This window comes from Onychostoma macrolepis, chromosome 01 (genome assembly GCF_012432095.1).
Source record: "Onychostoma macrolepis isolate SWU-2019 chromosome 01, ASM1243209v1, whole genome shotgun sequence".
Lineage (NCBI taxonomy): Eukaryota > Metazoa > Chordata > Actinopteri > Cypriniformes > Cyprinidae > Onychostoma > Onychostoma macrolepis.
In genome coordinates this window covers 34,921,466-34,948,748 of record NC_081155.1, presented here as the reverse complement: position 1 = coordinate 34,948,748, position 27,283 = coordinate 34,921,466, and the positions used below count along the sequence as shown (strand labels likewise).

At 37.4% G+C, this 27,283-nt stretch overlaps 2 protein-coding genes across 4 annotated transcripts in view; both read left to right on the top strand.

Moving 5' to 3' along the window:
* Positions 1 to 2,232, top strand: part of mtus1b (microtubule associated tumor suppressor 1b) — a 52,223-nt gene extending 49,991 nt beyond the window's left edge. For all 3 annotated transcript variants that reach the window (XM_058773791.1, XM_058773785.1, XM_058773799.1), the window contains exons 14-15: positions 1,038 to 1,135; positions 1,273 to 2,232. In XM_058773791.1, coding sequence (XP_058629774.1) covers positions 1,038 to 1,135; positions 1,273 to 1,480 — 306 coding nt within the window. In that variant the 3' untranslated portion in view covers positions 1,481 to 2,232. The remainder of the gene's footprint in view (positions 1 to 1,037; positions 1,136 to 1,272) is intronic.
* A 3,251-nt stretch (positions 2,233 to 5,483) lies between these two features.
* The window catches only part of pcm1 (pericentriolar material 1), a 41,631-nt gene continuing 19,831 nt past the window's right edge, over positions 5,484 to 27,283 (top strand). The window contains 16 exon segments of the mRNA XM_058798925.1: positions 5,484 to 5,751; positions 6,219 to 6,336; positions 7,181 to 7,426; positions 7,693 to 7,992; positions 14,110 to 14,280; positions 15,677 to 15,802; positions 18,588 to 18,765; positions 18,845 to 18,954; positions 19,377 to 19,623; positions 19,778 to 19,928; positions 20,039 to 20,233; positions 25,312 to 25,475; positions 25,640 to 25,866; positions 26,274 to 26,392; positions 26,540 to 26,669; positions 26,769 to 26,930. Of these exon segments, the coding sequence (XP_058654908.1) occupies positions 6,232 to 6,336; positions 7,181 to 7,426; positions 7,693 to 7,992; positions 14,110 to 14,280; positions 15,677 to 15,802; positions 18,588 to 18,765; positions 18,845 to 18,954; positions 19,377 to 19,623; positions 19,778 to 19,928; positions 20,039 to 20,233; positions 25,312 to 25,475; positions 25,640 to 25,866; positions 26,274 to 26,392; positions 26,540 to 26,669; positions 26,769 to 26,930 (2,631 nt within the window). The 5' untranslated portion in view covers positions 5,484 to 5,751; positions 6,219 to 6,231.

The window sequence follows — 27,283 nt, the reverse complement described above, 5'->3', positions numbered from 1 at the left end:
GTGTTTGACACATGAAAACTGTAAAAATGTATCTTACAAGGTGACGCGATGTAACCTTTGCTCTCACTTGAAATGTGTCCCCACATTAAGTCCTTGAATTTGAGGGTATTGGACCTGGAAAGTCCTTGAAAGGTCCTTGAATTTGAAGTTAACCAAGGTGTGGGAACCCTGTATTAAGTAAGTAAAACCTACTCAACTTTTCTGATACTGGTGTTCCCATCATGCACTGGGGCATGAATAATAAATAAGGTTGATTATGTATTTATTTATTTTTAGCTGTTTTCCAGCTGTATTTACACTGTTTTATCATTTGCTTTTGTTGTTAGGTTTAGTAGCTTTGATTATTCTACTCAAAATGACACATTCATACTCAAAAATGATCAACAGAATGTTACTGTCATTGCGTATTGTGTACCAAGTCTCCGTGTTCAGATGAGTGCCGCATTATTAATCATGTAGATAATATGGTGTCTACATGATATCTATTGCATTATTTACTTACTGAGTAAAACATGCACTTTAAAAGCGTGGTTTAATTCAGTGCTATATTGAGTAAAATCACAGTGAGCTCAAATTAATTTGAGTCAAATTACTCAAACTTTTACTGGTCGAGCTAAACTTACTTGATTTGACTTAATTCTATATGTGAAATCAAATATAATTGTCATATTTACTTAATTTCTTAATGAATGTTAAGTTCAACAGTATGTAGATTTTACTTGACCATAACAGGTAAATTGTAAAATTTACTTTAAAACTGCAAATTGTTACAAAGGTTTTATCAAGTGAAGCCTACAAGTTTTTTAGTGTACTGACTTTCACTGTACACACAAAAACAATGAGAAATATAAAATATCATCTTTTGTGTTCTGCATAAAGAATTTATTTATTTTTTTGTGACTTGCCTTTTAAACTCTCTAACACAGAAGTCTATAAAGACAAAAACGGAAATTTTTAACTTAACTATGGGTTTACCATTGGTATAGCGTCTTTTTGATTAATTAATAATACATTCATGTTTTCAACGTTGTTTACAGATTGATGATAATTTGAAACTGGAGGAGTGTTTAAAGAAGGTCCAGCAGGAGAACGAGGACTACAAGGCTAGGATGGACAAACATGCTGCACTTTCAAAGTAAGTAGAATTGTAGGCACAAAAATCGACTCTTTTGTGTATTTCTAGGATCCAGCATAGCTTTTTCTGTATAATATCAGTGGATTCAATTCTCAAAGCAGAGATTTTCAAATCTTTTTTTTCTTGTTTGACTGTAGGCAGCTCTCCTCAGAGCAGGCCATGCTTCAACAGACCCTACAGAAAGAGTCAAAGGTCAACAAACGGCTATCTATGGAGAACGAGGAGTTGCTGTGGAAACTACACAACGGGGACCTTTGCAGCCCTCGACGCCTCTCACCCTCCTCTCCCTTCCACTCGCCCCGAAACTCTGCCTCCTTCTCCACAACCCCGATATCACCCAGATAACCTCTGAACTCTGACCACGCTCGCTCAGAGGCACCTATGGACCTTTTGGCCATTTTATTCCTATAATAGGACTTGTACAGTTTGTATAGGCTTGTAAAGTGTATAAATGTTCCCTTTCCAGTTGAAGACAATGATGCACAGTTGCACTTCTAGATCAAGGAATTGCCTTGTTCAGTTACACACTCGTTTGTTCTTTATTGTCTGTCTCTCCCTTATTTTAATTTTTTTTCTCCTTCAATCTTTCACATACACACAAATGTCATACCTCAGGGCTTGTACATAGAGTATCTCTTCCTCGGACTGCCATTTTCTGTTACTTGTGCTCTTTTATCCTTTTTTTTCTTAATTAAAATGGTTTGTGCATAGTAAGTCAAGATGTAAAGCTGTCATTTTCTTTGTATGCTGACAAGAACACTATATGATATTTGCAAAAAGGAAGGAAAACAGAAGTCCTCTGTTTGCTTGGATTGACATTTTACAGCGTGGCTCTCAAAGGAAAAAAGACATTTCAAGAAAGAAGCTTAAATCTCAACCACACCTCTGAACTGGAGTGCATATACTGTAGATCCAGATCTCTATTCCTAATATTGTGGAATGTATTTACTTCTCTCCCAAACTGTGTCCAGTGGCCCACACATCCAGAACGCTTTAGGTGTGAATGCGTCCCTGTCTCAACCACAGTGCCCTTATTTGCTTTATTTTATTTTTATTTTTTTAATTAATGCATTAAATTTCTGGATGTTTATCAATTATATTTTGTATTGTTTATTTTAATGCAAACAACACACAGGGTTTATTTTTTAAGTTTAGAATTTCTTTAAATAAAGTACATATATGCATTAGAGGAAATATAAATAAAAAATGACAAAAAAAAAATTTGTTTGTGAACTCAAAGCTTTCCACAGTTTTATCTTACAGTTTGATCAAGAGAGCATGATTTCATGGTGGTTTTGTACTTTATACATAATTCTTATAATTGTTCTTTATTCCACCACCTTTTTAAAAATAAATAGAATGTGTTTTTTTACAGGTTGGATTTGAAATCAAATTGGCAGTTTCAGTGTTAAGGAAAGGATAGTCTGCCCAAAAATGAAAACACTTTTGGCTCCCATCGACTTCCATTGTATTTTATTTTATTTTTTGTACGTACAGTAAGTCCAAAACAACAATTTTCAAAATATCTTATTTTGTGTTCCAGATAGTCATACAGGTTTGAAACGACATGAGGCAGATTAAAAGATGACAGACTTTTCATTCGGAGAGGACTATCACTTTAACCTATTCTGCCACCTTGTGGTTAAAGCTAAAACCTTTCACTGTAAATGGAACGACAAATCTCGCGAGAGTGACCTCTAGTGGACATCATTGGAAATGCGAAGCGAATGCTCGTTTAGAGGAGTGGAATACTGACAAGTTACAATACGGTTACGAACAAAAATATATATTTTTATATAATATGTAGACTTTGTAAATTCTAATATTAGTGTACGTTTCTTTGTGCTTAAGAGCTGAAGGCACACATTATGTTAATGAGCTATTTTTATGTTTTTGTATTTCCCCATTTTTTTTTACAATATAAAAACTGGAGATAAAGGAAAGCAAAACTAACTGCAAGTATTAATAGTTATTTGGAGTTTCTGTGGGTTAAGCAAAGTTTCCACAAGATTATTCAAGACTTTTTTTTATTATTATTTATTTTTTTATTTATTAAATTTATTAAAAAGTAATGGATATCAGTTGGAAGTTGTATTTTCAAACTTTAAAGCATTGCTAATTCAAGACATTTACATTTAGAGACCATGTTGACATATTGTGTTCCATTCCATTTATTCCTTATTTTTTCTTTAATTTGTCATAAAAATGTCTTAAAAAGTTTTAAATTTACTTTCATAAAACCTGCAAAAAACCTATTACTAATCACATAGTAACTTTCACACTAGAGCTCAAGTATTTCTTACGGTGTGTGTAAAGAGCCCGAGATGGCAGGAATGATAGATTATAAAGGGCATGTGTGTGCATGTTAGAAAAAGCACATGCATACGTGTGCATATGTGTCAATATCTGTATGGTCACAGGAATGATCATAACTCATATTTGCTTATTGAATTGCACTGAGAAAATGCTGACTGCATGATAACAACAGCCTGTCATGGAAACAGCCCAAAACTCAGCTATTTCAGTAGAAATATATCTAACAGAAAAAATCCATAAACAGACCTTTTCAAAAAGGAAAATCATTCCCTGATGAACATTCGAGTCGTGAAGGTCTGTTCAAAATGGGTAGCCAAATGAAAACATAAATGTCAGTGCCTAAAAAGTAAGTAAGTAAGTAAGCCTAAAAACATGGTAACCCTTTATTTTACAATATCCTTATTACAAGTTACATGTACTTGCTATAGCACTAACAGTAAATTATGCATAATTACATGCAACTAATCCTAAACCAAAGCCATAATAGCGTGTGTTGTTAACTGATATTACTCAGTACTTAATGAATTACCTTAAAATAAAGTGTCTAATGTAGTCGAAGTAGTTTGTTTTAAACAGTACTATTCATTTTGCCATTTTTGTTCTCATCATCCTCCAAGTGACATTGTGCTACAAAACAACAGCTTCACACGTTTTGTCTCTTTTTCATGAATGTATTGTCAAATATATAGATTCATCAGTGTAACCTCCCAAGAATGCTTATGATAAAGAGCACACAGACCAATAGCCTACTCATCAATAAAAATCTCCCATGCCCTGTAACTTCATGTGATGTGAAGAGAAAGACTTTATATGTCTTATCCTATGTAAAAACAGGCTGGCCATGCATTTTACAAAGTATAAACTATTGTTATTATACGTGGGGTTTTGTCCTTGAAATTATTCCCCAGGGTAACAATTTGGTTAGTCCTATGTGTGCATTTTTCATTACATAATATCACGTTATTTTGAAATTTAATCCATTAAACCAGAAATATTTCTGTTTTTACCTTGATTTTCATTTATTTTTAGTATTTAAACTCATCACCATCGTTCCGTCACATTTCTCTGCATCTGTACTTTTAAGACATTGCGCATAACTTCTCTAACTGCTCCAAATGCTTCCGAGAAGTAAAATAGTGCCACTCTTTTGTGGCCTCATTTGTTAGCTAGCTTAACCTATTTAATGATACCATCTTAAATTAGAAACATACAACTTTTAATGTCAAAATATGCAACAAATAAAAGGAAATCCACAATAAATGTTGGTTTAATGAAAATGAGAGCGGTATCCTTTCGCCTGTTTGTTTGGATATGGGCTAAAGATGGCCGCGACTGGAGAGGTGGTTATTCCGAGTGGAAAGGCACACTACGCATTGACACTTTGTCTGGGATTTTAATAGACTACATATGAGAATAATTTTCATGTTCCAGTAATAGGTTGCCTCAGCGTTCCAGGTAAGTTTCCTGATTATTCAGTAAAACCGCCTGCTAGCTGTGCTCGTTCAGTTGTTTCTCTCTCAACTTCTGTTAGCTTGCTAGCTCCCTCACTAAAGACATTCAAAGTTATTTCAAGAAATATCAGAATTTTTCATATCTCGGAGTGACATACCATTCAAATGTGAAAGTTTTGCTCTCGTTTTATTATTATGGAAAACAATTTAAATGGGACAATTGGATCTGGGACGCTTGAAGGTGGACCAAGTGGATCGTATTATGTGAGAGAGTGATGCACCGGTCAGATGCCTTTGTGTCAGGTGGGCAAGTTTAAGAACACCAAGCCCTATATAGTATAGATAGAATAACACACTACTGAGCTAATGTGTGATTTAGCTTATAATCTCCTATGTTTATTGTAAATATACTTTCCAGACTTGAGATATTTGGCTGTGTTGGTGTGACCCTGTGTTGGGTTTATTTCTCTAAGCCGGGAGTTTTCGCGGGGAAGTAGAGTTCCAAGGCTCGTGCCAGAGGTTACCATGGTGACAGACCAAAAAGCTTTCACGCGCCTGTAAAAGTCTCTGTCAGTCATTATGCTCGAAGACTTTATGTCTGTGAGGGAGCTTGAACTTAATTTATAACAACTGTTGGTTTGTAATATCGTTAACAAACGTTACTCTAAACGTATTCAGCACAGTTGCGCCTATGTAAGAGATAAGCGAGTGTTGACAGTTAGCCGGGAAACTGAGCGGGTTGACCGGGTTAACCGTTTTAACGGACTCTTCTCTCACAAACGAGAGACCAAAACCAGACCTCAGTGCACATTTCTCAGAGAACAAAGAGCACAGACGTCGTTTTTAAAAGTAAGTTACGTTTAGATAACAGTAGCCTAACTTCTTTTTGGACATTTACCATAGTAATGTGTGTTTTTTATTTATTTATTTTTTAATGCATGTACTATGGTAGTACCTTTGGAGAACCATGTAAGTGGATTCAGTACCACACTGAATACATGTATCAAAATACCATTGTATTTCAGTTACAACACCATGGTATTGCCACAGTACATTTTTAAAGGATATTATAATAACTTGTACTGTGGTGAACGTCTGTCATTATCTATAGTTTTTTCGAGTTAAAGTTGTCATGGTCAGTGCAGCTTGTTATGTTGCTTGGCAGCTGGTCAAACAAACCTGAAATGAAACTGTCACATCAAGAAGCCTTGTGTCTGCACGGTGTAACTTATATGAGTTTTCAGAGAAATTGGATTGGGGTTATGCATTTCTTTAGGTTAGGTTTGTGTGATTGTTCATTTGGTGGTTTTCTGCAGGTTCTGATTGTTCATGATGGCGACGGGCGGCACACCATTTGAAGACGGCACAGATGAGCAGGAGCTGCACAACTGGAGCATCTCCAATGGAAGCTTAGATGACCGACTCAACAATATGGTATGATTCAGTCACACTGATACTTCTGTGTAGCAGGATCATTAGAGTGCGGCAAGGATGAATTATGTTTGTTGGCCGACCCGGAAATTAGCATCACTCTGGTTCCCTCAACAAAAAGCCAAGGTTTTTTCTGTTGGATTTTGGAGTATTGCAGAAAATAAGCTCTGTGACCAATTAAAGGTCATGAGTCTTAGATATTTTGTTCATCAAGATAATCTTCATGAATTAACACAACCTTTATACATTTTGAACCCTAAATGCAATCGGCAGAAGTGAAACGTTAGGTTATGAACAATCTACAGCATGGTTGCCAACATCATTTGCCTTCAACTCTTAACTGTAAACTTAAAATCTACATGCTGGAAAGTTTGAGGTAGAATAGTTTGCATTATAGTATAAGTGAGGATAAGTATAAACACACTCGAGGCTGTAGAAATGGACTAGTGAGTTTTCCTGTTAGGCTTAATGATGTTTAATGTCCCCAACAACGTCCCATTTAGTCACTTGTTAGCCGTCTCCCTTTTCAAAACATGTAAATGCTTAAACAATCATAAATGGGGTATTAGTAATTTATGTTGTGGAATAAAATGTAATCATTTCTTGAGATTGTGTTAAAGTCCTTATTGCAGGCATTCAAGATCCCATTAAAAAACCCTACTGACTTTCATATGATGGAACCATAAGGGCATTGTTTCTGGGTTTTAGGACTCTCTTCTCTATATTTGAGACTTGGGAACTGTTGTTCACCTCATGCTCAGTTGATTAAACAATAAAGTTTTAGCAAAACCTCATTAAACTGTGCTATCATTTATGCTTTGTAAATGTTGATTCGCTATTCTCTCAGGATTGGGGAGTGCAGCAGAAGAAGGCCAACCGCTCCTCTGAGAAGAACAGGAAGAAGTTCTCTGCTATGTCAGAGAGCCGGCTAACCAATGACATTTCTCCGGAGTCCACTCCTGGAGCAGGACGACGGAGGGCACGCACACCCCATTCCTTCCCCCATGTGAAGTACAGTACTCAAATGTCTGTGCCCGACCAGGCTGAGCTCGACAGACTCCGGCAGGTCATAAACTTCACAGATCTGGATGAGGTGAGTGGGGCTTTACAACCAGGATTAGGTTTGTAGCACGCTTTTCCGACTTATTCTTTCTGGCTAAGTTATAAGCTTCCTACTGTTTCAAGACAGGAAGTGCATAGATTTGAACTAAATTTGAAGCAAATCCTCAGAAGCAAACACTTAAACTCAAATACTCACTATCAAATAGATCACTATCAAATTCAGGTCAGCTTTAAAAGGAAATGCAAATGTCAGTGACATCATTTGGTAAACCAAAATATCACTTTTCACCCCTGCAGAGAAGTATTGGCAGTGACTCTCAAGGCCGTGTCACTGCAGCCAACAATCAGAGACAGCTGTCAACTGAGGCCAAGAAACCTTTCAACTTCCTGCCAATTCACCTCAACACTAACAAAAGCAAAGATCCCTCTGCATCCACCTCTTCTACACCTGGGGGCAAGGAACCCAAGAAACAGAGTCCTGGGAAAGAGCTGTTTGCCCCGATTCCAACAGTGGTTAACGAGCCTTTTAGTCTAGACTGTGCCCAGCGATTTGGATTGGAGGATGAAAAAGCAGAGCTTAGCATTGACAGCAGTCAGGTAATTTAAAGTTTAATGTCTTTATAATGTCTTAATATTGTCTCTAGGTGTGTGCATGTGCATTTGTCATTAGGTGTGTCTACATCAGGGGTGTCAAACTCAGTTCCTGGAGGGCCGCAGCCCTGCAGAGTTTAGCTGCCCCAACACACATACCATGTAGTTTTTAAATAAGCCTCAATGACTTGATTAGCTGGATCAGGTGTGTTTAATTAGGGTTCAATCTAAACTGTGCAGGGCTGTGGCCCTCCAGGAACTGAGTTTGACACCCCTTGTCTGCATGGACCATTGTATTCTGATTAAAATCGGTTTATAAGTCCAATCCGTATGCAATGTGGCATGTAAATACCTGTGAAAGTGAAACGTGAAAGTTTTGCGCATGTGACGTATGACACACAGAACGAGCTGATGTTGTTGTTGAATATAACAAATGACTGTTGTCAAGTCACCTTTATTTATATAGCGCTTTTAACAATACAGATTGTGTCAAAGCAACTTTCCAATATCAAAATAGGAAAATAGTGTCAATAATGTAAAATGACAAGATTAAACACTCAATTTTCAGTTAAAGGCATTTCATTGTTGTCAGTCTAAAATAATCTTTCCACTCTTTCAACTTTTATTTTGAAGTAGCGATGAACAGTTAGCATATTTAGAAAGATAATGATGTATTCTCCTTTGTTGGCGTAGGTTTATAAATAATTTACCTTTATAAATATGAAACGTTAGAAGCAACTCATGGTGCGTTCACACCAGACACGAATGAAGCGTTAAGCGCGAGTGATTTACATGTTAAGTCAATGCAAAGACGCGAATAGACATCCAGCGGTGCGATTCGCACGAATGACGCGGCACGAATTGAGTGTTTCAGGCGTTAGAGTGCGGCAAGGATGAAGTATGTTTGTTGGCCGACCCGGAAATTAGCATCACTCTGGTTCCCTCAACAAAAAGCCAAGGTTTTTTCTGTTGGATTTTGGAGTATTGCAGAAAATAAGCTCTGTGACCAATTAAAGGTCATTAGTCTTAGATATTTTGTTCATCAAGATAATCTTCACAAATTAACACAATTTTTATACATTTTGAACCCTAAATGCAATCGGCAGAAGTGAAACGTTAGGTTATGAACAATCTACAGCATGGTTGCCAACATCATTTGCCTTCAACTCTTAACTGTAAACTTAAAATCTACATGCTGGAAAGTTTGAGGTAGAATAGTTTGCATTATAGTATAAGTGAGGATAAGTATAAACGCACTCGAGGCTGTAGAAATGGACTAGTGAGTCAGTAGTTTTCCTGTTAGGCTTAATGATGTTTAATGTCCCCGACAACGTCCCATTTAGTCACTTGTATCTTTTTTAACTCGAATCACTCGAGTTAAAAAAAATCAGAACTTTGGCGAATATTCGCGCGGCGTTAACCAATCAGTAGCTTGCTTTAGTAGTGACGTGATTACGATGTAGCGAGCGGAGGCAGAAATCCGAAACAACAATGGAGGACAAAATCATCGTCGCTGTACGATACATCTTCGTACTTTTACAGAAACAGGAAAAAAAAGGATCTTGCTTGGAAGAAAGTGAGTGACAATCTGTTAAGTTGTAAAAAAACGCTCTTTATTCAATTTGAGCTATATATATATAGACCTTTTTCCTGAATAACAGATGAGCGGCGCCATGATGGATTCTAACTTCCGTTTGGGTGCTCTCGTGTTCCGGTCTCCATAGAAATCTGTTAAAACGGGGTAAAAAAAAAAAAAGATAGACTGAATTGAAACTTTTTCAATATAACTAAATATAAAAATGTGCAGAGGGTTGCTGTGCTGTTGTTGGCTGCCACAGTAACGGCAGTAAGCTAAGGAATTCCTTTAAAGTACTTGTTTTGCGTATCAGAAAATCTGTCTTGTCAGGCACTGTATATATGGCTTGCAGCGCTTAAGTTAAAATACTGAGTGTGAAATAATAATATATGTTAAAATAATGTTTGCTCTTATCATTCTGTGTACAAAATCCCGTGAACTTCACTCCGATCGGGAGCTGTATGTGCACTCATGTTTTCAATGCAGCTTAACCTTGCGTCGCTTCATGTCATCTTCCCACTCATTGAACTATGACGGTTCTTTACCGCAGAAAGACAGTCATTGCGACACTGTAAAGTGATGAAACTATGGCGCCACATGATTTTTTTTAAATAACTTTCGGTTTCACATTATATTATTGGCTCTGAAAATATGTAAATGTGACTAACCGGAAATGTAAAGCACCGTTCTAATCGGGGGAGACTTCCGCGTTCAGAAAAAGGTCTATACACACACATATTGAGTTGATGTATTTATTCAGAGGAAGTGTGCAGAAAGAAGTTGAAGAGTCAACAAAATCCATGTCAGCCATTTAGCAACGAGACTGGAGCAGCCTGGCAGAAACCCCTCCCTGACGCAAATTTGTGTCTTTTGTGAAGTGAATTTCACAGGCTAATGAAGCGAGTAAACTCAAAATGTTCAAGTGTCTAACTACACGCGAATAGTATGATTTATTCGCGCAAGTCGCATCTGGTGTGAACGCACAGTCAGACTCACAGCTAGTGATATAACAATTACCTGTTTGATGATAAATCATGATAAAATTCCCCACGGTTAGTATTACTGTTTCATATTTTAGTTATCATTAAAACCGTATTCAATTACCACGATTTGAACAACTCATCATAAATAAATACTGTCCAGCATAAAGCACAGTTTTAAGTAACATTCTCACATGCACACATCACGCAGAGTAGTTTCGTTTTGCATGAAAATAGGGCAGAAAAGCTGGGAGGTTTAAGGTAAGGGAATTATACAAATGAATATACGAATGTGCCTCTGAAGGTTCTGACTGTCTTCAGAAACGATTCGATGGCATTTTGTTTTCATCTTCGCTCCATGTAATACCTAAAGACATGTTCTTAATCGCAATACTGCTTTGTCCACGAAGTTTATGGAAACAGCTGTAAATCAGCTTTTCCATAAGTGCCACCTGCTGTCAGAGAGTGGGGGTGTTCCGTTTTTTCCCCGACATAAAAACATTCCTTTAATTTATATTTTAATGAATAAAAATTAAACGAATATTTTTTTTGGAAAATAAAGGGGATCTAATATTGATAATAACATTGAAGCCATTGTATTATTCCTTAAAGATAAGGTTTTAATAGTTTTAGTAGTAGTCTATTACGTTCTGCCCAATGTCTTCAAGTGAAACCGAACTTTTATTTTGATGGGTTGCCGTAGTAAACAAACCTGCGCGTCTCTGCCATTCATTAGCACAGAGACAGGCAGAAGTCATATTTAAATAGTCGTTTTGCGGCTTAATATTTACAAATAGGAGTGGGAGTGTGCTCACTTCTGTGTGCACTTACGTTTGTGTGTGTGTGTGTGTGTGTGCAAACCGGGGCAGAACTCCTCTGTGCGCGCGATTATAGAGAGCGCGACCATGTAATGTAGAGACAGAAATGACATGCCGTCGTGCAAATAAGATGAATAACATAAGGCTATTTAGTTTGTTTAATAAAATAACAAGGTATAGACCTGTTCTATAGGGAAGGTAACATTGAATGACGACTTTTGTGGTCTGGTGCTATAGAGAAAATAAGATTAAATAAAATTAACTTGACTTTCAAGGGGGGCGGGGGTGGGCCACCCCCCCCTAAAATAATGGTAGGGGAAACACTGGTGTTCATATCGATATCGGAATTATATCGTATCGACTGAAATGAAGAAATATATTGTGATATCAATTTTGGCCATATCGTCCAGCCCTACATACTGCCATGTGTTTATGTCTCATCTTTTCTTGACTTTATCAGCATTTTAATCCATCTTGTAGATGATCAGGTTGACCTGGGAACTAAGGTTCACTTAAAGTGGGATCTAAATGTCTTTTCCAACTTGAAATATACAGTTACAAAGAATTGTTCGTTACACAGAATCTGTATCAATATCATGGACCATAAGCATCACTTGGCCACTGAGTGTAGTTTGGGCTCCTCCTCCGTGCATCCTATAAATGTTGTCATGTCTTTCACACATTCAGTCTGTTTTTCTTCATTAGTAAAATGCAATTTTATAGGAGGAGTTTAATCATGTAGACAACAGATTAAGTAAAAATATTAATATGCAATAGCGCATAAATATAGCAAAATGCTCCTCTTTATAGTTATTTTTCTAGCTGACTGTTGAGCTTATGGACACTGAGTGGTTATTCTGAGCTAAATGTATCATTACAGTGCAATGTTTACAAGCTTTACACGTTTTACGCAGTTTGAAACACTGAATGAGCTTTTACATGAGACATTTCAGTAAGTTGTACTGTAGGCTCTCTTATAAAATAGCCTACCTTTTGTTGTTAAATCATGTTCATTTCGTACTATAGTAGTAAATGGAAAGATATAATGGGTTCACTTGGTGCTTGAACTGAGGCGCTAATGCGATCGTGCCTGCCGCATTAAGCCTGTGTTACACTTTCCGCGTGCGTAATCCGGATGCGTACACGGACAGCGCGGATGCGGACTACTTGTATTTATACTACCGAAAGTGTACGCTGGTGGTCATTAAAGAGCGCCAAAACCGTATTGTTTGAATTTCGTTATGAATTTGGCATCATTTTAAAGCTGATATATTGCTTAAAAAGTAACAAAGCACAAAGCTTTTTGCGATTACTGGACGTCAAGTGCGCTTCAAATAATATGCAGTTCACGCATTAACAGAACACAGCATATAGACTAAGATCTTGATAAGAAGAAGCCATATTAGTAATGATTATAAACGAGAATTGTTAAGGATATTGCCAATATCCAAACAGCTGACAGCTTTACCTGTTGTAGTTTTTCAAGTTGTGCACGAAATAGACAGCTTTTCTGCACTTTTACTTGCATGTCTCCGTCATCATGCGTTTTGCAGACTGTGGACTGTGTGCGTCACCACTGCTGCATTTTTTCCGCGCGTAACATAACGGATTACAGTGTTCACTGTACACGGCTGCGGTCCGGCGGTGCGTTCCAGGAGCGGTGCGTCTGCAGCAGTGCAGAGATCATTTCCACTGCACGCGCTGAATTAAAGTAACAGCGCATTGTTCAGTAAATATGAACATGGATTGACACGAAAATGTAGTAATAATACCGTGAATGCATATAATTAAAGTCTACTGTGTTTCACAGTCAACACATGGCTTTTTGGCTAGGTTTAAAGGGAAAGAGCACTTTTAGATAAACAAGGAAATAATAAATGGTACTCATGGAGGTAGAAAAACAAAGTTCTTTATGAACCGCAGGATTGCTTGTGAAGAAAGGGAAGAAGATAATCGTGATAAGAAATTTTCATACCGTTACATCCCTACTCACAGCATATGCAAAGATGGAATTTGAGAAGGTCCACGCATGTAAATGATTACTGTTTGTGTGGAGCAGCATTTACTGTGAACGGAGCCGCTCTGAGATGCACATAACCTCCACGCATATAAATAAATTGCAATTGATTATTATAATTTTTTTTTTTAGAATCGAGTACCTAGATTTATTCAGAGAAACCTGACAGCCCTACTTGTGACAAATGCGCTCATCAACCTGATCACTTTATTAGGTATTTATGTAAACACTATGTACGCTTTCGATGCACCATTAACGATCTAGATTCAATTTTAAAACTTTTTTGATTTAACCTCTACAAGTCTGTTCTCCCTCGTTATTCTGAAACCATCAAGCTTCAAGTATTATTAACGCCAACTACTATAACACTGCATATTCAAAATAACAAGAAGGCTGAATGTAAAATACTTTACAATGATCTTCTTTTAAATATTAAAAGTAGATGGCACAACTTCGCTGTGTTCATTAGAACATTCCCTCCTGTTGTTGCCGAGCAAAAACTGGAGCACAGATGTGTCAGTGTGCACTCAGAATTTAGGCCAGTTTAAAAATATGCCACTGTCCGTGTGAGAGCTCTTTCTCGGTCTCTTTCTCTGCTCTTCTCTGTCTCTCTTTGCACCTCCTGTTATCTTTTCCGTCTATTTCTCAGTCTGTTTGCCTTTCTATTTGTTTGTTTTATTTCCTTGTCTGCTTGTGCACCTCTGTTCACTAACACACAGTTTCTTCATTCAGGTGGTCAGCAAACTGGTGCAAATTCGTGAATACATTGGGAAGGCCACATCCATGAGAGACGACCTGGTGGAAAAGAACGATGTGCCTGCAAATGTGGAACGTCTCTCTCTCCTCATTACTCACCTGAAAGAACAGGAGAAGTCTTACTTGCGTTTTCTTCAGAAGATGCTGGTCAGTATTTCTCTCTCACCTCAAAGTTATTGTGTTTTATATGCACTTTAATGACTTTATTTTAGGTTGTATGAATCATTGTTCAGATGAATATAATAATTTCCGGTACTGTAGGCTTTTCAGTGGTTGATGGTTTGTAAATATACATCTAAAATACTTCAGAAATTGTCATTCAAATAATCTTAATCTTCAAATAGTTCTTATGTATTATCTCTGCTTTTTAAGATGTAGCCTAAACATTATTTGTGAATTGATAAACTGCAACACTGTTCAAGGACTTCTGCCTAAATATCCAAAATAGGCCTATCAATGTTTATGCTTGTGATTTGTTTAACGGTGTAAATACAATATTTTTGATATGATGTTGTCACAGAGACAGGTGTGAGACCTCTATTTCAGTTAAATCTGTCAGGTAGAGGCATTTTATTTGTGGTTTTCTTAAAAATAAATAAATAAATAAATTTCCAAAGAGGTCATTGAAACTCAACAAGTATGAAAATATCAATCATGAGTAAAACAACTAAATTTGTGCATGCATAAATCAGAAGGCCATCAGAGCGCTGCAACAGCATATTAGCTGCAAAAACAAGATAATGACAAAGTGTGGGGAAAATTGCAGTTTATATAGCTCAGTGTTTGCATTTCCTAGGCATTTTAATGTAGTTTGGGATATATGGAATCCTGTTTTAAAATTGCATTTAAGCATATTAATTTAGCAGATTAAAATGACAGAAAGCAGAAGCATATTTAGTTTGATATTGATTTCTGTCATTTTGAGATGTAATGAGAGAAGAAAGGATGTTGGATTGATTGTTGTGAGGAAGAGAACAGGGCAAGTCAAAAGAGTGCATTGCTGCTGACATTTGCCTGATGTTATATACGTACATATGTACATTGAGTGCTATCCATGAAAAATTGTTGAAACCAATAATTGCACATTTCATTGTAATTTTATCTTTAAAATAATGCATTAACACATTAACTACAAAACAATTAGATTAATTGTGATTAATTCTAGATCAATTGTCAGATTGCACAAAATTGATCAGCAGTCTCTCAATAACATGAATCATACCACAGATATGCAGTGTTAGGCTTTGTTCTTAGTGGCATAGGCTTGATAAATGTAGAGCCCAAATCTAGGGCAACATGTCGCCTTTCTTCCCCTCAGCTTGTTTTTGCACTTCAAGTGTGACCTCGCTGGCTGTGTGCATACGTTTTTGAGTGTAGAGCTCAATGAAAAAATTTATATTTTCCAGGTTCTTTGTATTGAGGTGTTGCCTTTGTTTGGTTTACTCCTCTGTATAAATACCCAAATGTAGCAGTATTAGCAAGTGTCTACAGCTTCTAAATTGGGTCTGTTCTGAGCCCTGCCCCTCCTCACTACGCTTTACAGGCGAGGGAAAATGAGGATGAGGATGATGATGAAGGTGCAACGGTGGACTCTGCAGTGGGTTCAGGCTCAGTGGCCGAGAGCACGTCTCTGAACCTGGAGCCACACTCTGAAGCCTCCAGTGCCACTGTGAGTACTCACAAAGGCCCCTCTCTCCTTGTGATGCCTGAACTGAACATTGATCAGGATGCAACAGGCATGCAAGGTGGAATCTACAGTTCATGCTTTATAAGCGAAGTTGGCTACTTGGATTGCTGATTCCTCTTAACAGATGGGAAATTTGTTTTATTGTTATTTATTTAACTTGTTTCACCTGTTCTTCTAGTTTGTCATTGAAGATCATTGGTGTAGTGTTTTATAATTGACTAATTTGCTGGTGGGTTTTTTTGTGTGTGTATGAATTAATGGCAAATTGTGACCATTAAAGCAACACCGCATGACTTGTATGTACAGATGATTGTCATTTAAAATTTTTTTTTTTTTTTTGGTGAGAGACTGCAGGAAGAAATTTGAAGCTGACTCATTTACTTGGAACTGCAAAATGATGTTATTTGAAGCGTGTGCAGTTCAACAGGTTCTGCTTTTTAGACGCTGCCCTTTTACTTTCTTTTAATCTTCAGTCAATGAGTTGATCCCATTCTTAGATGCTGATTGGCCAATTATCTGCTGCAGGTCTAACTTGGTATCAGGGCTTGAAAACTGAAAAAAAAAAAATTCAATTGGTTATTACATTCAGAAATGTAGGCTAAAAGTTTAGTTTCCTTCTCTCCACAACAAATCCTCTAAAGTTAAGGCTATGCGTTTAGGCTATAAAAACATCAATCCAAAAACAAATTAATTTAAGGTGATGCGTACCTCTCATTTGGCATGAATCCAAATGTTTCCATACTCATATCTGGATGCTAAAATATTATGTATCAACCCTCTACGTTGCGAGTAAATCACTCGCATATGCGACTAAATCTTCACTCAATGGCTAATAAATTCTCAGATTTTACTCACCAGTGTGTGAGTTGGACGCTAAGTACAAGTTTAGCTCAAATATATTTTCACTCTCTAAACACTCTGACTGAGTGCTTCAGAGTTTCACTCTCCGTCAAGCAATCTGTGCTATTTTTCAGTTCATCTTGATGGATGTGCAGCGCACCTGTATTTGACGTACCGTGAACTCTAGTGTAATCGTGCACGACTCACCGCAGAGAGAGCGAGCGAGAGAGAGTCTTGCATACAAGCAGAATTGACGCGCTACATGTAAACAATATTTGTTGTATTTTCCTGTCGAAATAACGGAGTTCATATATATATATATATATAAAATAAATAAAAGTCTGACATCATTCAAACTGTCAAGCATTTGCAAAATAAATAAAACTGTAAAGCTTTTGCAAAATAAAGAAAACTGCTTCTGCTTTCTGGACTGCAGCTTTAAACGGAACAATAAAGTAACGTTATTAACCGGTTGATGCCCATTTCAAATTTTCGATTCTGTTCGGAACTATAAAATTTGATTTTGTTTCTGGTTCTGTTCCTGTCAAAATTTCATTTGTTTCCGGTTTTCGTTTTCGTTCCTTGAAAAGTTCAGAGCCCTGCTTGGTATTATAGAGTTCATTTGAGGATAAAGCAACCAAAAGCCTCACAAGGAAATAAGTGCTTTAGAGTTTAATTACTTGTCCATGACAGACTATTTTGGGGTTCAGTGCTTGGAGAACAGCTAATTCTGTGGATTTATAACTGCTTCATCAAATGTCTTTAAATTGTGTAATGTGATTGTGCACCACAGGCTCAACAGTAGTTATATTTCCTGCTAACCTGTGGCTGGTTGCATAAGCTAGTTAGTCTAATCTTAAGTAAATAAAGTTAATTTTGGTTACACTTTACTTGAAGGGGTGTGTATAAGACTGACATGGCACCTTCATAATCATGACATGACAAACATGCATAAAACCTTCAAATTCATGACGTATGACAACTGTCATTAAGTGTCATTCGCTCAGTTAATGCAAAGATGACATTGTTTGAGGTGTCTTTATTATGGGTAAGGGTAGCGGTACGGTTAGGTTAGGGTTAGGTCAAATAATGTCGTCTTTGCATTAAAAATGACATAACTGAGCGAATGACACTTAATGACAGTTGTCATAAACATGCATAAAACCTTCATATTCATGACGTGTCATGTCATGATTATGAAGGTGTCATGTCAGTCTTATGCACACTCCTTCAAGTAAAGTGTTTCCTTAGTTTTCAGTTGTTGTTTTTTTTTTTTTCTTCAAGACTGGTCTCTTTTCTCCTCTTTTCTTTTCAGTTACATAAAAAGGATTGGACTAATTTGAATCTGAAAAATAAGACTGATTACACCTTGTACCCCTTGTAACTAAACGACTTAAAACACAGCCTATAGTGGCTATGTTTACGCAACTGACCCTTGGTTGGGTCAGTAAATTATTATTTTGAGTTCAATTTAAGAAAAAACATTTAAATTGACAACATAAGATGGAAATTATATAGATATAATTTAATTGCTTGTCCCATTTTTGCTGAAGACTGATCCTAACTGATGTTTCAGAGAAGATCAGTGAATATGTTAGATAATGATGATGCTATTCCAACATCACAATTCATACCAACAATGTTCAGTACATCACGGAATTCAAATTATTGTCAAAATCAGTTTACATGATTAGCTAATGAAAGATGCATTCTTGTATACTTTCTTGAAAGTGACAGTTGAGTCAGCTGGCCTGGAACTCTCTTACACCCTTGGGCCTTGGTCAGCAGGGATCCTTATTATTGAGCCCAGGCATTAGCTGACTGTAATGTCTCTAACAACCTGCAACCTCAGCATGTTGTTTTTATTACATAGTTCCACAGGTTTATACTAGTAATTTGTCCTCATATCTTTCTCTCTCCTTCTCAGGGCCATGGTGTGTGTGGAGAACAGAAAGAAGAGCTAGAGAACATGAGAAAGCAGCATGATCTACTAAAAAAGATGCTAGAACAGCAGGAACAACTCAGAGCACTACAAGGCCGCCAGGCAGCACTGCTGGCCATGCAGCAAAGCGCTGAACAAGCCATAGCAGTGATGGATGACACTGGTGCGAGAAACATATTTACTTCATGCTGCTTGAAGTTAGAATTGTTTCCATTTTTATTGACATTGTTTTTGCGTTACAGTTGTTACAGAGACTACTGGAAGTGTGTCTGGAAGGAGCATTACCTCAGAGCTCAATGATGAACTCAACGATCTTATCCAGCGCTTTCATAATCAACTGCATGATTCTCAGGTACATACACACGTACACATAGCTAAACAGCCTGATTTTTATTTATAAATTTATGTATAATTTATATTCAACAGACAAAACACTAAGATGTATTTTAATATGTGAAATTTTTTTTTTTTTAGCTCAAGGCTTTTAAAATCTCATATGGTAAATATTAGTTATAGAATATTATATAAAGACAGAGAAAGTGATTGTATTGCAGTTTGACATTTCAGCATCTAAAAGTGAAACAATTGTTGAATGACGTCGGTTCCATTCTTTGAACAGACAAAAGTTCTCTATTGTCCTAACTAAATAATATAACCACATCACGTGACGTAGCATTCAATTTAATGTTTAACTACTGTGACATTTAAAAAAAGTTGTCTCTGTTCCTAAATAAAACAGAAACTAACTACTAAATTTCTATTTTTCTCTCTCAGTCTCAAACGGTCCCTGACAACCGACGACAGGCAGAATGTCTCTCTCTCTCAAGAGAGGTGTGCCGATCACGCACTACCCATAATTCCAGGAGTCAGTTGCCCTCCTCTGCCCCATTAACTACTACATCAACATCCGCCAGCACTAAACTCACCAAACTGCAGGAACTACAGGACAAAAAGCAGACCATGGACAAGATCCTTCAGGAACTCCACTCCCTTAGAGACCAGACCCTTAACAACAGTTCATGTGAGCCCCCTCCCACAGCACATGTAGTTACTCTGAGCCCCTTCTCTTTAGATGATCTCTATTGTACATTTTTGCAATATGTTGTTAAATGCTTTTGATGCAATTGTGTGAAAAGTCCTGTTACTGATTAAATAATATATTTGTGTTTCTTCAGGTCAGAGTGTCAGTCAGCGTGGTACACGCATGGGCATGTCAGAGCGTCCGTCTGTATTGGGTAGAGAGGGAAATGGGCCACGTCCAGTGAGGCAGGACTCTTCCTCCTCTTACACACACATAGATGAAAACCACCCTGCTGACAAACTCAGGTTTCTCTATTCATTTCATTTGATCTCATTTTTGTACCAAACTGATGTGTTTTTATTGTTAATTTTTAGTAATGCAGTGTATTTGATGTTTGTTTTGTCACTTAATGCAGGAAACTTAAGGAGGTGCACAAGCGTTTGAATGAACTAAGAGAGCTTGTTCAGTATTATGAACAGACATCAGATATGGTGGTGGACACAGTAAATGAGAATGTGAAGGAGGACGATGACGAAACGGAGGACGGTTCACTTTTTGAGGCCATGTTTGATTCGGAGCAGGAGAACCATGAACCGGTCACTAACATCAGGTACAGAGTAGTCACTTCAATACAAAAATTGTGTGTACAGTATTGAAAGTTTGACAACAGTATAATCATTAAAATATTGTTTTGAAAGTGTTGGCCACAAAATTTAAACATTTACACGTGTTAACATGAGACCATGTGAGAATTCAATTCCTGCTTTAATTTTAGAATGGTCCACTCAGCAATACCAGAAAGAGTGACTAGGGCTGGGTTGACAGTATGAATTAATTGATTTTAATCAACTTTCATTGTGATGAACTGAAATCAGTATTTCCCATACATTGGTTTATTTGTGTCGGCCCGCCACAATATCAACAGTGTGCACCACAAATTGATTTTCCAAAAGGCTTTGACTTGATTTGAAACGTGCAGAGCTCATGTTTGTTCAGTCAAAACGCGGCACTGGTGTTTTTATATGAACCGACTGTCTTCAGAAAAGTTTGTGTAATTTTAATTTCATCTTTCATATAATGCCTGATAGCTTTCATGAACTCAGTGCTGCTTTGTGTGCAGCTGTTACCGGGAAACTGCTATTTCTGCTGCTCCAAAAGCACCCCCTGTTGGCAGAGAATAAAATGGAATTTTCAATAAGCTCATCTGCTGTTTTATATTTACAGTATATTCACACATATATAAACATCATTTGTAGCCCAGTAATCACATTAAGCTTTGTGCATTGTTACTTTTTATATGAAACTTGTATAAAATTTATATGAAATCTTCTGCCATCTCGGCCTTGAGCAGGAGCGTTTCACAATGATGAACCGAAACTAAGCAAACTTACCTCACAAATATGCTAAATATATTTAGAAATCTTTAAATTACTAGGCTAGTTAAAATCGAAATAATTCAAATTGAAAGCAAAAAATAAGGACATGGCGAGTCAGGATCGTCAACTTCATCCTTGCGACACTGACCGCGGAACTCGTCCAGCTGCGCTGATGGCAGGCTCGCTGCTACTGGCGGGGACACTAAACACCTTCCGAGCCGCTCTTGACAGTCGTGGTCACTTGTTGTTTCCACCAGCGTGGCATATCTTCTTCATTACCATTATAATTGATGGATGTGTAAAATAAAAAAATAAGGAGAAGCCTGGCCCAATGCCCAGCCCGCGTCTGAGCTATGATGTAAGGTGATAAATAAATCTATCACTTTACAGTTTATTCAATTTCTGTATATTTCTGTACCTGGATGCTACTGTTAAACCGAGTTAAATAAATTACAATATTTAGTGATGTGATGATATGTTCTCTGCATGGAGTAACGTCTAGCGCGGTTGCAGCTTGTACTTATTACTAAAACAAATAGAAACAAGCAATAGCATTAATAGTTATTAATTTAAGTTAACATATGTTATGATAATTGGAACAGATTTTTATTCTTATTGTAAAATAATGGACCATTAGGTCATGAATATTGTCTCAAAAGTCATGGAAATTTATTGATAAAAATATGTACGAACCCTGCCTGCATTTCGGCCCGGGCCTGACTGGCCCCAACGTTTCCCGCAGCAGCGAGTTCCATCAGCGCAGCTGAAGAGTTCTGCGTTCAAATACACGCAATAAAGCTTACCGTAAAGCCCCAGCAAAAGTAATTACCATGAATGTGTCTGGGGTAAATAGTAAGGAGATATTTCAATTATTTACTAATAAACTAGTGTTTTCTGTGTCCGTGTCGCAAAGATGAAGATGATGATCCTGATTCGCCATTTCCTCATTAGACGTGCCTTTAGAGAGAAGTGCATCTTCACGGATTATGATTATAATGAAAGAGTTTTTGTTTTAGATTTGATTTATTTTGTTAAGTAGTAATGTAAAGCTTTCTATAGATATATTTAGGGCTGTGACGGTATGGGATTTTCTCTTACTGCGGTGAAGAAGCAACAAATATCACGGTTTGGCGGTTAATCACACGACCCCCCACTGGAAGTGTCGATTGACTTTTGATCAGTCAAGAACGCATGCAGCTTATAAATGAACATGGAAATTAATAATAATAAAGTAGTCTTCTTAATTATTAAAACAGCAAATTATATTAACTATAATAACAAAATAATATTTATTTCTGTAACTTTGTTGTTTTTGTCTATCTTTTGAATTTAATAGGAATTATGGAACAGTCTTTGTCATCGTTTGTAACCCGTTCTTTGTACAATAAATTATTAAAAGAATAACAACCTGAGCAAGCTGCAGAAACAACAAGCCCATTGCTTAGTTCTGGTGAGTTGTGCTAAACTTCGGGTAACAGTCCGTGGATAGAAACGCATGAAAATTTGAAATTTTTAAAAATTGAAAATTTTGTTTGTTGAAACGCATCGTTTGTAACAGCAAATTAGGATGTCATTAATATTATTTAACTATTAATTATGCTACATTTATAATAACCTTTTTAAAGTGCAACATAAAAGAGGCTTTTTTCTGATTTGGGTTTTTCAAAGTGCAAAATAAAAAGGGAACATGAGGCTAGCTAGCCTGTTTGTACAAGTGTTCGGCTGTTGTACATCTACTGGGCCGCTTAAGTGAAACTGTTAATTCAAACTTTTTAGTCCCGCTCCCGCAAGGTTATATTCCGCATCCGCACCCACCTGCTCCCGCTATAAATCCACTCTTTGTTCATGCGCTGTCTGCTTAGAATAATTTTATTCCTCACCCGACCGTTCCCGCAAAAATATATATCTCATTTCCAGAATCTCACATTTAAATTTCCACTACTGAAAGAGAGAGAGATAACACACAAAAATGTAGTCTGCACAAAATGTATTGTAGGCTATTTATTTTATTCGTCTTGTCCAGAATTAAAATTAGTTTTACATTTTGCTGTCAACACAATAGGAAAAAGTGTCGCAGAGAAAAACCCCCCAACATCTGTCATTTAAACTTTTAAGCAAAATATGAACAAAACCGTTGGCTTGTAGACATTGCGAAATGAAATCACTTTTTAACCGAACACTTTTTAACCGAACAATTTAACATTCCTGAGAAGAATGTCCGAGTCAGACTTGCCTGACGTGGGTTTCTTTCGCAGTAAACTCACCATTTTCCAGTCCAAGTTGAACGTCTTTCAAGGACAGCGCATCCACACTTTGCTTTGCCATCCTTATTCCGCTCTGTCACTCATCGACAACCTGCCTGTTCTGTCTGAGGGCTGTTATGCACATGCTGCGTGCACAGACCCCGCAATAAAATACATGACACAGAAAGCACTGGTCAATGCGTGCAGCGAGTGAGCGATAAGAGTGAGTAAAGTGCAGATATGCTGTTCTGAAAGGATGTCGGGAACGGGATATTGTTAGACCGCTCATTCCCGTTCAAATTACACCAGAGTTACCAACTGAGGTTTATTCGGAATTTAATCCCGCGTCGCAAGAAATCTGGTCGGGTCCCGCGGAATGCAGACCTCTAGCTTCCTCCTCCAAATACCTTGCAAAAAAAGTGTGGTGATGACCTCAACACCGCGGTTGGCATCTCATTACGGTTATCGCCACAGCCCTAGATATATTTATCATGTCTGTGATGCATGTATTCGCTGACTTTCGGTTCATTTTTGTGAAGCTCTCCTGTTCAAGACAAGTCGGCAGAAAGCGCATCATTTTCTTTATTTTGTAAAAGCATGACGCGTTGTTGATATTGTGAGTGCACACAAATAAAAGTAGACCCTTTACAGTTCCGAATGATGTATTACTCTTACCTTTATGAGCAAAAATTATTTTAAGTTGTTTCCATTGAAAAGTCATTGTTCTGGTGCCTCCATGTCCTGCGCTTTAGCTTCCACTCTCCGCACAAACTATTGGATGCAGCGCACATTTATCTAGGTTTAACGTTTAAACATTGTTATATGCTTGAACTGTTTCAGTATATCTATAGATTTTATTTTAGGTAAGTCGTGATGATTTGAGAAGGCTAAATTCATCAAACATAAGCTATGATCAGCCTGCCGGTCTGCCGCTGTCCACTTGGTCGTTATTTAATGAACAAAAAATACTCCAAACGTTTTTCTAAATGAACTTAATAAAAAAAATGAAACAAAATATAATCACTTTGCCATTACAATAAAGGGGGGAAAGATGGGCTCGGGTCAGACTCGGGCCGGTAATTCTGATAAGCTGTTGGACACGGGCCGGGCTAGGGCCTGAGGGTCTCGGGCTAGGGCCTAAATTTGAGGCCCGTGCAGGGCTCTAATGTGGCATGACAGATCGCTGTAGCCACCTCAGTTCAAGCTGCAACACTGAACACGTGTTGCGATCATCTCTTCCTCTTTACTACTAGTTATAGCATGGAATAAACATGAATGAACATCTGAAGGTGTGAGGTATGATATAGAGCAACTTGCTGAAATGTATCATGTCTCATGTTAGGAGTGTTTCAACTACTGAAAGATTCAATGTCCATATCTTGTCCATAACTATTTGTTCATTATATTCATTACATTTCTACCTAACCTAGTTATGTATGTTAATAAATCTGTCATAAAAATAGGTTTTTATGATACACAATTCAACAACAAATTGGAGTAGAAACTTAATTATATAATTAAAAAGCTGATTTAAAAACTGCCTCATGTTCAATTTAAATGTTTGTATTCAAGTAGTTTTTTGCTGTTGATTACATCTAAAAATAAATAGCAATTAAATTTAATATTTTGGATTCTGTTTTTAATTGAAAACCTTTAACATTATAGTATGCATCAACTGACAGGGTTATCTGTAGAGTTTACAGCATTAGTTGAGAAATTGTTTTCAGAAAAATTTAATTGTACCTGAAATATATCCAGACAAATTTATATCAAATCAAATTCATTAAATCTGTGTCAATACCCAGCTCTAGTGTCTTGCAAAAAGAAAAATGACGAGAAAAAGTCTTAGATCATGCGCCGTACCAAAACATTGCCAGTCACAGTTTCAGTGTGGGTGGTCCAATCTTGAATATTTGTCTTCTCGTTGCGTCTTCTGTGTCATTTAAAGGATACACGTTGCCTCTGCTTCTGTGAGAATTGTCCTGTTGAAGGAATCTGAAAATAACTGGCTGCTTTTCAGTTGTTGTTAATTGAGGGCAAATTAGAAATAAATTGTTTTATTTTCGTAGAAATCCAGCCCAACCACAGACTCCGAGTAACTGGATGGACATGAACAGTTTGGGGAAAGCTCGCAGTGCCTCCAATAATAGAGATGGCCGTCTGAACACAGAATGTGAAATCAATAACCGCTCAGCAGCCAACCTCCGCAGTCTCAACGTCCCTTCAGTCATAGGTCAGACCTTACAATCTTTCAAATATAGAAATAGTCACCATTGTGCAATATGAGTCAACACAGTCGGTCTTTGTATAAATGTATTGACCTAAAATTAAAAACAAGTTGTGCTGACAAAACTATCAACCTATTAACTATTTGTTTTATTTGCATCATCACTGTAGAATGCCAGTTCAATCGGGACAGGCCTTATGATGGTGTTAAAGATGAGGATGATGATGAGGCACTGGAGGATGATGATGGGGCAAGAGGAGGCAGAGACAGTGATGTTTCAGGCTCCAGTCGTAGAAGCAGTCTAGGTGGTGACACAGATTATGCTCAGAAAGTCCGTCGTCTTCAAACAGCCAAACAGAAACTCAGACAACTCCAAGAACTGGTGGCCATGGTGCAGGTGAGAGTCTGGAGCCATGAGGCTGATGTGAGCTTCTGATTATTCATAATGCAGAGCTGCAAACCTCTGCACAGACTGCTAAGAACATCACATCTGTCAAGAAGCAGCTCGCAACACTTTATTCTGTAGCTTGCTTCCTAATCTAATTTTTTATTATTAAACTTGACATTGTATGTTATGAATATTGTTGACTCCTGGAATTCACTTTTCTCCTCTCGTGTAAGTTGTTTTGGATAAAAGCATCTGCTAAATGCATAAATGTAAATTTCAGTGCAAATATAGTGTGAGTGTTGCTTGTATAAGCAAACCCCTTTTTTCAGATTCTCCTGCCTGTTTTTTCTTTATTATGCTTTCTTTTATCAACCTGTTAAAGACTTTTTCCTCTTGGTCTGTTAATGTTACTGTAGAGTGATGATACAGATGGTACTACGGCTAATGAGGAAGAGGGTTTGAAGCAACAACCCAATAACACCCGAGCAACAGTTCCCAAAGTCCAGAGAGACATCAGCCTCTCTGAAAAGACCAGGTAAGTGTGTATTTCTCATATGGAAATGAGATATTTGCTTGCATTTTTCAGTTCATATTGTGTTGTTTGTAAACATGCTTTAATATGCTGTAGCATGTTTTGCAAAGTATCTTTTGTTAAACAGCTTGTATAATATCTGTTTTTTAGAGAGAAATTGTACGAGGAGAAACTCAAGCAGCAGCAGCAGGAACTAAAGCAGCTACATGAGGAGAGACAGAGACTGATGGAGATTCAGGGCAAGATACAGGACTTACAATGGGCTTGTCCTGACCTGCAGGTACTTCAAACGTGCACTTTTTATGTGCATGTTACTCTCATAGACAGAAATAACTGCTGAGACAGTCTTATTTAATTTAATCACGTTGTGTCCTGTCAGTCGTCTGTGAGCAGTAGTGTCAGTGGTCAGATGAGGAAGATTCCTGCAGCAGCCTCTACTCCTGCTACTGTACCGTTACACTCCTCTTCCTCAGCTAAAGCCAACACAAGTGGCCTCAAACCCACCACTGAACCTCCTCCAGTTACTGTCACTGACAATGAGGTTAGTGAGCATTTGAAATGCCAGTTTTGCTTCCTTTCTATATAAGTTAGGGTTTTAAAGGGATAGTTCACCCAAAAATGTAAATTGTCATCTTTTACTCTCCCTCATGTCATTCCAAATCTATGAGATTTTTGTTCATCTTTGAAACACAAAATGAAACTGAGAGATTTCTGTCCCTTCACTGAAAGTCCATTCCACCAGAATTTTTAAGCTTCCAAAAGATCATAAAGAAATTGTAAAAGTAATCCATGCATCATCAAACCTCATTGGTTCTCGCATGTCAAGCAAGCACTTTTGAATTTCCATTTATTGTATTTCCATTTAGATTTCAGTGGAGGAACAGAAATCTCTCA